The sequence below is a fragment of the Alnus glutinosa genome, chromosome 2 (assembly GCF_958979055.1).
Source record: "Alnus glutinosa chromosome 2, dhAlnGlut1.1, whole genome shotgun sequence".
In the NCBI taxonomy this organism is placed as follows: domain Eukaryota; kingdom Viridiplantae; phylum Streptophyta; class Magnoliopsida; order Fagales; family Betulaceae; genus Alnus; species Alnus glutinosa.
In genome coordinates, this window is record NC_084887.1 from 37,410,360 (window position 1) to 37,421,719 (window position 11,360).

The 11,360-nt window shown below is 38.8% G+C and overlaps 2 protein-coding genes across 3 annotated transcripts; both read left to right on the forward strand.

Moving 5' to 3' along the window:
• Positions 1 to 288: 288 nt before the first annotated feature.
• Positions 289 to 1,085, forward strand: LOC133861084 (uncharacterized). The gene has a single exon (XM_062296789.1). The coding sequence runs from the start codon at positions 325 to 327 to the stop codon at positions 922 to 924; it is 600 nt and encodes a 199-aa protein (XP_062152773.1). The 5' UTR covers positions 289 to 324; the 3' UTR covers positions 925 to 1,085.
• Positions 1,086 to 3,876: 2,791 nt separating this feature from the next.
• LOC133859954 (protein FAR1-RELATED SEQUENCE 5-like) lies at positions 3,877 to 8,808 on the forward strand. 2 transcript variants are annotated; one of them, XM_062295543.1, is made up of 2 exons: positions 3,877 to 5,068; positions 6,035 to 8,808. In XM_062295543.1, the coding sequence occupies exon 2, from the start codon at positions 6,040 to 6,042 to the stop codon at positions 8,557 to 8,559; it is 2,520 nt and encodes an 839-aa protein (XP_062151527.1). In that variant the 5' UTR covers positions 3,877 to 5,068; positions 6,035 to 6,039; the 3' UTR covers positions 8,560 to 8,808. The 2 variants fall into 2 exon arrangements, with proteins under 2 accessions (XP_062151527.1, XP_062151528.1); XM_062295544.1 differs by having other exon boundaries at positions 6,040 to 8,808.
• Positions 8,809 to 11,360: the final 2,552 nt, after the last annotated feature.

An 11,360-nucleotide genomic window follows, 5' to 3' on the forward strand; every position in this document is an offset into this window, starting at 1 on the left:
TTAATAATTTTTTATTACTATTCAAATAAAAAAATTACTACAATACAAATTTTTTTTCACATTTTTATACAAATTCTTTTTATTTTATATCAGATCATCATTTTTTACTAATTTCAAAACTAACAACCCACTACTCTGTTCTGTTATGTACATGTATTTATCAAACAAGCCTAATGTTTCTCTTTAGTTTATCTAAATGAGCTGTCTATCTCATTTGCTTGGTCCACACGAATACAGCTTGCCTTGCCTCCCAAGCTTCTCTTCCCTATATAAAGCAGAGGCCACAACTCTAATTTTCTCATTAGCCCACAACACACAGCAAATATGAAGAGAGAGGGTCGCCAACATGGAATGGTTAGGAGCTACTGGATCCTACCATTTCCATTAAACCGGAGACCCGAGACTCGGGTTGTCAACAAATTCGATTCACCCCCAACTGCTGGGTTGTTCACCAAGGTCCCATCCAAGCCCACCAACCACTCCAAATTCACTGGGAAGTGTGGCACCCCAAGGTGCAACGGGTGCCATGTCAACCCGGCATGTAAGTCCAAGCCCAAGACCAAGGGGGCCCAGAAGTTGAAGTCGTGCGACGTCGTTGTGAGTTCTCGGTTAATCAGCTGGCGGGTCGTGGACGGGCAACCCGGCTTGAGTTTTTCTGGAGTTTCTGCCACGAATCTTTTGGATCATATGTTTGGTGATTATACGAATGACGATGAAGTTTATAATAGTGATTTTGAGTATGATGGGCCAATAATGGATTTTGAATCTCCATGTGATAGGGACAATGAGATTAATAATCATAAGGACGGCAAAAAAGACAATAATAGCGATAGAAACGATGATAATGTAAGTTATTGTGACGTGGGATTCGTGTTGGACCAAGTTGAAGGAGAGGAAGGGTGGTGTCTAGTGGAAGAAATGTGATTTTTAATCTCTTTTTGATTTATTATGTCCACCGACCATTGTGAATGGTTCCTTTGTATTTTATTTTATTTTATTTTGTACTTTTCTTAAATTTATGTACCTCTCTTTGTATGTGAGTAGGTCATGGATTCTTATTCAGGACCATGTAAAGCTTTCATATACTTGATTTTACAATTTACAAGCTTGTTAACACCATGCATTTGAAAGACGGATTTCAATGAGTAATGTTAAATGTATTTTTTGTGTCATTCAGAATATTATGTGGTTTTTAAAATTATTATTAGACCAAAATTCAATATTAATTTATTATAAATTTAATGGTAATTTAAAAATCACATTAATTTTTTAGAACCCAAAAATAAAAAATAAAATGTAGCATTACACTATTTCAATAGTTTGAGTTATAATAATTCTTGTAAATCAACAGAAATGTTGAATGGCCTTTAGTATTACCACTATTATAATACATATGGTATATAGTCTTAGAATTTTTTTACATTGGGTAAAAATGGAAACTCGGGAAAAAAATCCCTCTAAAATGTATAAAAGAGGGCTAAGAAAACACATAGCAAACATAAAATCCTTATTTCATTCTTCTTTTTTAGACAATTACAAAAGAGAAATGCTTGGTTGTACACTCTTATTCCACTCATATCCCACCTTTGTCTACGTGGACCAATAATGTTGTTAAAAAAATAGGGTCCCACTATACTCTCTCTACTATTTCTCACATTATTGGTCCAAGTACACAAGGGTGGTATAGGAGTGGGATGAGAGTGTACAATCAAGCATTTCTCATTACAAAAAGGAAAATGATAAAACCACAACTCCTTTGCACAACTCCCTCACAACTCCACTCACAATGGTGTGGGACCCACACACATGAGACCCACTCCATTGTGAGTGGGGTTGTGAGGGAGTTGTGCTGGGGTTGTTCCCCAATCATGTCCCTTACAAAAATAGAAGGGAAAGGGAAAGAGGAAGATCAAAATAAATAAATAAATAAATAAAAAGAAATTCCTTATTCGAAACCATAATAGTACGATAATTCATTTAGGTTCACTTCCACATTTAATATGGTCCTATAACATGCAGTCCGTTTGGATAAATAAACTGGAATATGATTATCTGTCATCAAATTTTGTTTCATGGTATATAGTGTTATGCTATTTAAAAAATTTTAAATATCATGATAAAAAAATTTAAATATCTTGTTAACATTTATAACATTATTTATTTTTATTTTTTTAAATTGAAATGAAGAGAAACTACGTGCCCAAAAGATTAGTTTTATAATACTTTTGGTGTCTAAAATATTAGTTAAAATAAAATCTTAGACATTGTTCATTAAAAAAATAATATTATTATATACTACACTTTTATCTTACTTTATTGATGTGGTACTATTAATTAGCTCTTAATTTTTTAAAAAGAATGTTAAAAATCATATTTTTTACTCCACTATTACCTCATTCTACTTCTGTGTCAATGCTAATTCGTTATTAATTTTTTTTTTAACATGAATTGATACAGCGGCTTGTTAGCTTGGCAACATCAACGAGATAAGGTAATAATGAAATAAAAGGGTGGGTTGGTTGGTTCTTCCGCTTGTTGCAAGAGAGAGGGTCCCCTAAAGGAGCCGGCTGTTTGCCGGGGGAGGGAGATGGTCTCCCTCCCCCCGGCTCATGTGTGTCCCTTAGTCCTTGTGGACTAAGGTGTTTTTTTTGTTCTCCTCCCTGAGTTTCTCAGTGGAGGCGTGTTTTCTTCCGGCCATTTGGGTTGTGAAGTTGGTGTTCCCCCCGGTAAATCCGGTGGCGACTGTGTTTTCCCCTAGCCTTTCGAGGCTATGGTGGCTTGTTTTCGTTTTTTGCTTTGCTTTTCTTTTCTTTCTGTTCATCTCAGGCAGGAAGCTGAAATCAAGTAGTCCAGCTTGGGGTAGTGGAGGCCGATTGTGTCACTCAACGGTGGTTTTGGCCTTTTCTTCATTTGTTCTCATCGTCTTTTCGGAGCCAGATCTACTCAATCCCGTTACTTTTCTCAAGACACGCGGCCCTCAGCCGAGTTCCCCACCGTCGTCCGCTCCTGCCGATGGAAGCGCGGTTCATGATGGTCGACAGAGTCCGGCGCGTGGTCTGCACGCGCCAGAGAGCTCTTTGTTCTTTGGCGCGCGTGACAGCCACGCTTCGCTTTTTTCTGAACATGCGCGGTGGGGTTGTGGTTAATGGTGGTTGATCTTTGGCTGGGTGGCACCAGGGACGGTGCGTGCTCCCACCCGCATCCATCTTCGGCAGAATCCACCCCTGCCTCTTCTGCCGGCTACTTGGTTTTTGTGTTTCTGTTTGTTTGTTTGTTTGTTTGTGTATTCTCTTGTTTCTCCTGTACAGTCTGCCTGTGTATTACTCATGTTTTATTGAAATTTTTGTTGGCTTGATGCTAGATCGGCCCTCTTTTATTTGAGAGTGAGCGTTAATGTAAGAGAGGCTCAAATGTAATTCTGGTAATATTTGATGTTTCTGCTCAGGCAGCTGTTTTTAAGTCAGATCTTTCTGGCTTAGAGCTTAGGGGGGTCCTGTCCCTCTTTCTCATGATGTAATTTGCAGATCTTATAATAGCACATGCTATTTGTTTCAAAAAAAAAAAAAAAAAAAAAAGAAAAAAGAAAGAAAGTGATTTTAATATTTCTCTTTTTCTTTTACTTTTCTTTTTTTTTTAAAAAAAAAAAAAAAAAAAAAAAAAAAAAAAAAAAAAAGTGCTTGGAAGTCATTTGGCGCTAAACATTTTCATTTTTTTTTTTTTTTTTTTTTTGAAGGAGCTAAACATTTTCATGGTATGTGAAGTACCGTCCAAAACGGATCCGGATCCTCTCCAGTAGCCGGTACATGGTTGGGATCGTTTTTAGAAGAATCAAAGGTATAAAAACTGCCACGTCAAAAGCAAAAAAAAATCCCCTCCTCCTTCCGTTCTTCCATTGCTCAGACGAAAAAAAAAAATCCCTTTTTCTATTCAAAGTTTCAATCCCAAATCCCCTCTTCCATACCCACTTCTGTCGGTATGTAAATTAGAAAAGTTAATGAAATCGGGAGATTCAAACTCAAATCCACCCTTCGTCAGGCATCACTTCCCCTTTCTGTTTCTCGTCACCGAAATGTCGTCCACATTGGAGAAAGGCTCTGCAGATCTTCAGTCCGCAGAGCATAAGAAACAGAGCCTCTGCAAAGCCTTCAACCACCTCAAAACTCACGCTGCTGCCGTTGCCAATTTCGCCCTTCAATGGCAGGACCTGGGTGACCACTTCCTCTCCATTCACAATTCAATCCAAGCCAAACTCCAAGCCGAAAAGACCCAACTTGCTACAACCCCCAATCCCTAGCCAAATTCCAGTAAACCCTGTTCACTCCCACTCTCCTTTCCCAAGCCAAATCCCAGGAAACCCAATTGATTCCGACCCTCCAATCTCAAGAGACCCAATTCAATTCTGCAGAAACCTAATAGAGTATGCAGCACTCCAAGATCCAATTCAATTCGGGAGATTCAAACTACCAAAGTATGCAGCACTCCAAGATCTCCTAGATGACGTAGTTCGCAAAAGATTCAGACCCAGAAGCTAAAATTCGTAGAAGGAGAATGAACAAGCCTGAGAGGCTGAGAGAATCGAAGGGATTTTTTTTGTCTGAGCAATGGAAGAAGTGAAGAACCGAGAAAGAAGGAACTTTTTTTTCGCTTTTGACGTGGCAGTTTTTACACCTTCTATTCTTTTGAAAAAAATCCCAACCATTTACCGGCTCCTCTCCAGTTCTAATGAACTGGAGAGGATCCGGATCCGGATCCGTCCAAAACGGCACCTTGAGGTAGCACTGTAGCAGTTTGGTATAACCACTAACGAACTGCCACGTCAAGACGGACGACCCCACGTGAGTTTGGTCCAGTTCTTTCTCTTCTTTTCCACAACTCTCTGACCGAACCGCTGAGAAAAGTCCAAGTCTCTACAATTCTTCCGGTTGCTCTGCCTGGCCAACACATCCGACCGTTCACCCAGATCAGAATGAATCTGGTCCGTTGAAAAACACCAGACGGAACATAACCAAGTTTGCGCCACCGTCGCAGCGGGTTTTTCCTCACTTTTCCCTTCCCTTTATTCTCTCAGGTTAACCCTCCTGCGATGAAAATTCAAAATTAAGTAAAATTTCTTTATGCAATTGAATTATTGTCAGTCGCTAATATGTTTTTTCAGGGATAAAAAAAATTATGTTATTTTGGTTTTGTAGAAAATTGAAATATGCAGAATATGGTGCTGATTGTCTAATTTCATTATTTACTGAGTAAACCAAGCTGAGCATTAATGTCAAATTCAATTGGCGTGGCTTTTTCTGTTGCTTACTTTGTACTTTGTAGTGGGTTCTATTTGTTTGTTTGTTTGTTTTTTTTTAAGTGATGCTATATTCTGTTAGTTTTAGTTTTTGGGTATTCTAAGGTTGTTTAATTCCTTGTATATAGGTGGCAATATGGTATAAAGATTTTACTATAAAGCATGGTAACTGGGGATGCTTACAAAGACTCAGGCATTCATGCCCATTTTGATTTTCACCCCCCACCCCCCCCCCCCCCCCCCAAAAAAAAAGAACCCTTTTTGATTTTTACTAGGACTAAATTAGAAGTTCCCATAGAGGGTCTATGGAACATTGATGGATAGTTGTATGTTAGGGTTAATGCTTTACCCATCTTGCATCGTTGGGTTGGCTGTTCTTATGGAGAATATGAGTTCAAGAATCTTCATTTTTAGATGTTATAATCTTCTTTAGATTTTAAGGCTTAGTTTGGTTCTCAGTTGAGTGACATGGTAGAAGAATAGTATTTGTTCTCGAGCATTTGGCAACAATTTTAAGCAGCTTGCTTCTATTCACTTTACACTTTATGGAGGGAAAGGGTTTTGTTTTCCTGTTTCCTTCTCTGTGATTGAATCTATTTGGTCATGGTCAATGTTTGGTATGTTTACATCTGTGTGTAACTTCGATTAAAGGTATTAAGATGGATCATGGATGATTGTTCTTCCTAAGCTGCTGCTGTATTTTTTCTCACAATTTTTTCCTTTCCCTGTATACTTGTACTGAAGGTCAGATGGACAGTGGTGAGCCTGATATAACAAGTCATCCACAGGAAGAAGATATAGAAAGTGAGCGCCAAACATCACCTGCATTGGTGATTGATCCAGGGAAGAATTCTCAGAGCCCAAAAGCTTCTTTTGTTGAGCAGAATCGGGTGGTTATTGGTGGTGACTGTGACTGTCAAAGTCCAAATGTTTCTTCTGTTGACAAGAGTCAGGTGCTTATTGATAGTGAGCATGATTCTCAGACCCAGAGTGTTTCTTCTGTTGATAACAGTCAGGAGGAAATTGATGGTGAGGACTGTCAGACCCCAAAAGTATCCTCTGTTAACAAGTTTGAGATGGGCGTCATTGGTGAGCTGGAGTCTCAGAGCCCAAATCCTCTCTCTGTCGATGCATCAGGGGTCAGTGTTGTTGTAAAAAGTGAGGATGGCATGTATGTGATACCAAAAGTTGGCATGGAGTTCGAATCAGAAGATGATGCATATAAGTGTTACAGTAGATATGCTGTTCTGGAAGGGTTCAGCATTCGAAAAGATTTTGTAAATAAAAGTAGGATAAATGGTGCTGTGGTGTCCAGAAGGTATACTTGTTATAGACAAGGTTATCGGCCTAACAAACATTATGTTAATGTGAGGAAATCCCGGCAGGAAACTAGAACTGGTTGCTTGGCACATATGACTATCGCACGTCAATCCAACGGCAAGTTTCGTGTCACTCATTTTGAAACAAAGCACAATCATGAATTGGTAACGCCATCTACAGCTCATATGTTACCGTCACAAAAGAGATTAAATTTTTTTCAAGCGGTTGCAGATGACTTAGACAATCATCCTGGGATGGATGGTGTACCAAAACTTGGAATGAGGTTTGACTCAGAAGATCATGCGTATGAGTTTTACAATACATATGCTGGACGGGTAGGGTTCAGCGTCCGGAAAGATTATGTAAATAGGAGTAAGATAGATGGTGCTGTGGCATCCAGACGGTTTACTTGTTTTAGAGAAGGTTTTCGACAGAAAGACAAGCGGGATTTGAATGTGAAGAGACCTCGAAGGGAAACAAGAATTGGCTGTTTGGCGCAACTGGTCATTTCTCGTCAGTCTGATGGCAAATATCGTGTCACTCACTTTGAAGAAAAGCACAATCATGAGCTTGTTGCTGCATGTAGAGTTCGCATGTTGCGGTCACAAAAGAGACTGGCTGTAGCTCAAGGTGTTGATGGAAATTTGGTTGATGGTACTGAGATACAGCCAAGATTAGCCTCTGAATTACTATCTACAACAATTGGAGATTGCAGGAATCTGGCCTATGATCCCATAGATTATAAAAGTAAACTACCTTCCCGATGCATGAGGGAGATGAGAGTGGGAGAAGCAGACAGGATACGGCTATATTTTGAAAGCAAACATTTAAAGAGCCCTTCTTTCTTTTATGCCATCCAACTTGATGCGGATGATCAAATAGCTAACGTATTCTGGGTGGATGCAAAGATGGTGGTGGACTACAGTGATTTTGGCGATGTGGTTTGCTTTGATACAACTTGCAGATTATACGAAGATTGCAGACTTTTTGCACCCTTCATCGGGGTAAATCATCATAAGCAAATGGTGATCTTTGGTGCTGCACTTTTATATGATGAAACAGTTGAATCTTTCAAGTGGCTGTTTCGAACTTTTGTAGAAGCCATGTCTGGAAAGAAGCCTAAGACTATCCTCACATATGGCGATGCAACAATGACAGAAGCAATTGATTCAGTATTTCCTGAAACACATCATCGGATGTGTGTATGGCATGTGTACCAAAATGCACTTAGACAACTTAGCCACATGTTTGTTGGCTCAGGTTCTTTCAGTAATGATTTAAGCAGTTGCTTTTTTGATCATGAGGAGGAGGAGGATTTCATTAATGCATGGAAGGCTATGCTGGACGTATATGGTCTTTGGGAGAATGAGTGGTTGCATGAGATATTTGAATGTAGAGAGAAGTGGGCCGTAGCATATGGAAGGCATAACTTTTGCGCTGACATTAGAAGTGCACAGCTGCGTGAAAATTTTAGTGCTAACTTAAAGAAGTATCTAAAGTCTGACTCAGATGTGCTTCCATTTTTCAAGCATCTTGGAAAGGTGGTGAATGATTGGCACTACAAAGAATTAGAAGCTAATTATGAGATGGGCCAACACATGCCAAGATTAATGGGGGATGTAATTCTGTTGAAGCAGGCAAGGGATATTTACACACCAAAAATGTTTGAATGGTTTCAGCTAGAATATGAAACATGTCTAAATATAGTCGTAAACCAATGCACTGAGAATGGGTCATTGTTTGAGTACAAAGTTAGCATATATGGGCAACTACAAGAGTACACAGTTACTTTTAATTCCGTTGATGAGAACGTTGCCTGCAATTGTATGAAATTCGAGTTTGTGGGACTTTTGTGTAGCCATGCATTAAAAGTGCTCGATTATAGGAACATAAAGCTGCTCCCGACCAAATACATCTTGAAGAGGTGGACAAAAGATGCAAGAGTCTGAATTGTAGAGGCAACTTTGGGGGCACCACATCAGAAGATTACAGCTTGGCTGAAACAATGCAGATAAAAAGATCTCTGACGTGTAACAGTTGATTTGTTGGCTATCTAAATTTGACTAAGCCGGTGAATTTGCTCCCATAAAATACAATGCAAAGAGGAAGCAGTGTATTGTCTGAATTTATGTCAATACTATACAAAATCATCCTGTATACCTTGTTTTATTTTTATATGAAGCTTGAAAGATTTTGAAGCTCTCTTTTCCTTTTTTCATCTTTCTTTTCACCTTTCTTCAGTACATCCCTTGTGTTTATGAATAAGGGAATCTTTGGCATATCAATTTTCCTCCCAACATTCAATAGGTCGTCAACGTTGGACACCTGTTTTGCCTGATGCTGCAGATGATCATTGGCAATCAGCAAGGGTGACTCTTCATGCTAGCGAAAGAAAGGCAGGCATCATTGAAGCATATATAACCAATTCACTGATTTCTTCGTTTTTCCATTTCCTATAAAAGGTGGATGGCCAATAGTTATGTAGATCATGTTCAAATCGTTACAGCAATTCCATTGTAGAATCAATCCGTGACTACTGTTCTTACTAATTCAAGCTTGGTTGTGGGCCAAGAAAACATGTTTCTTTTCCCAACCATGATAGAAGTGATAGAAATGCAAAAAAATTATTTGCTGGGGACTGGTGGATTGCAAGAGAAATCTGCTGCTCGCTAGGCTATGGTAGCAGATTCCCAAGATCATTAATTATGACGGCTGCATTCTTCTAAGAGTTTGGCAACCTAAATTTTAGATCTCAAAATTGAACCTTAACGTATTGAAACAGAGAAGCAAATGGGTGACTGCTCATTTTTCTGACCCAAGTGACGCTCATTTCCTCACTGTATGAGATGTCATTTCTGTTACTTGAACTGTGTGAAACTGTAAATGGACTGGTTTTATTTATTGTGAATAGCTGCTTCAGATTGCAAAGGCAAGTAACATGTGTGGAATTTGTTTCAGGTACCCTGTAGGCTTAAGGGGTTGAACTAGCAAAGATTTCTGTCCTAATGGAATATAGTTATATGGTGTTGCGTGCTTCAGGGTGCTGGAAGCTTTAGAAATAAATGGGCAAGGACTCATTGTTGAACTTGAACCTCTTGCATGACCTAGGAATAACTTGGGTGGGAAACTCCATCGTTTTCTGTGCGGATGAGCAGGAGTTGTGTCGTCTCAAACTGAAACGTTAGTAAAAAGTAGAACACACAAAACCTCTCTATAGGGTTTGGACTTTGGAGCCTGCTAATTTTATTTTTAACTGAGAAAGGAATTTGTAAATTGTAATGTAATGTTTCTACTTTCTGTAGCGTGACTATTGTGTTTTACGAAATGAAATAAGGAAGATTAGAGAAATGACTTTGGGTTGAGGTTCAACTCAAGGTAGGGGCTAGGAAGAGCATAGCGCAAGGTCCACCGTATGTGTAAATGAGGATTGGGTAGGAAGAGATGTATGATACAGAATTGAAAAACGATGTTCTATTCATTGCCTACGATTTGGATTTGGATATGTGGCTAGAAGGGCGCCTAAAAAGGTCAAGGAATTTTCTTTTTCCATGATTATGGAATATTGGGCGAGGAGAAGAGCCTCCTGCCTTCTTCCATATGGAGAAGCAGAGGTTTTGCATCTTACAATGTGCAGATGATGATTATCTTCGGTATGTTGTAGACTTGTAGTTGATGTTTCTCATATGCTCCAAGAGAAGACTTTAGATATATCGGTTGTGTGGACCAGAATTATGCGTTGGAACCAAAAATATGCCGTGGATTACCCACTGTGTTAGCATATTGTGATATACTGCTTAAGAAGATATGGGCTTGGAGAATGAATCAAGCAAGAAGGAAGTGTGTGAAGCCAAAGAGTGTTCTTTAATGAGTGCAAAGAGAGCTATGACAGAGGTTCACTTTATTGAGAGAAGATCGCTACAATGTCCAGTGCTGCCATCTTTTCTTCTTTTCTTGGGAAAGTGTTTTGAACTTGTGACTATTTTGGAGATCTATTACAAAAGTATATATTTTTTTTTCCCTGTTTCAAGATCAAATTGTAAAAAGGTTTAAGGTTTAAAAATTATGCATGCTTATGCTGAAATAAAATTGCTTATATGTTTGAACTCAATTTATGGATGAGGCGAAATATTTTGATGAATTGCCCAAGCAGGATATGCATGTCCAGTGAAAATGGTGCTGTGCCGGGGAATGTAACATCCAATGGCATATTGTTGAAGAGAAATTCTAAATACTTGATTTTATTTTATTTTTTTCATTTTTTAATAAATGTTAATGTAAGGGGTCACGTCAACCCAGTAACACGAGAGACGGATAGGAGATGAATATGTCATTCTCTTTCATTCTATATATGTTAATTAAGGGTATTACCTCTTGATAACCAAAGGACAAAGTCATGAAGTTTACTCTATCACATGATGCACTTCTATATCACAACGTGATACTTCTATGCAGTTCTGTTCGAGTTTATGAAGCAACCTAAGACCCCTGTCCACATTCCACAAGATTTGTCTTGTTAGTTAGTCATGGTAATGTTGCAACTACTGGTTGTTCAACATGTTACATCTCTACCCTCTGCAATCTTAAGTTCTTAACTGCCACCCACCCACCCTCTCTCTCTCTCTCTCTCTCTAAGATTGGCCATGCCTCCATTTGCTTCAACTATCAACAAATTACTGAAAAAAAAAAAAATCAACAAATTGGGTATTACTTTACATTAAAAAAGAGTCGTACAAACGGACTGACGTAATAA

Bases quoted from the DNA above. Each gene is read 5' to 3' on its own strand.
- LOC133861084 (XM_062296789.1), top strand. From the start codon at position 325: ATGAAGAGAGAGGGTCGCCAACATGGAATGGTTAGGAGCTACTGGATC.
- LOC133859954 (XM_062295543.1), top strand. From the start codon at position 6,040: ATGGACAGTGGTGAGCCTGATATAACAAGTCATCCACAGGAAGAAGAT.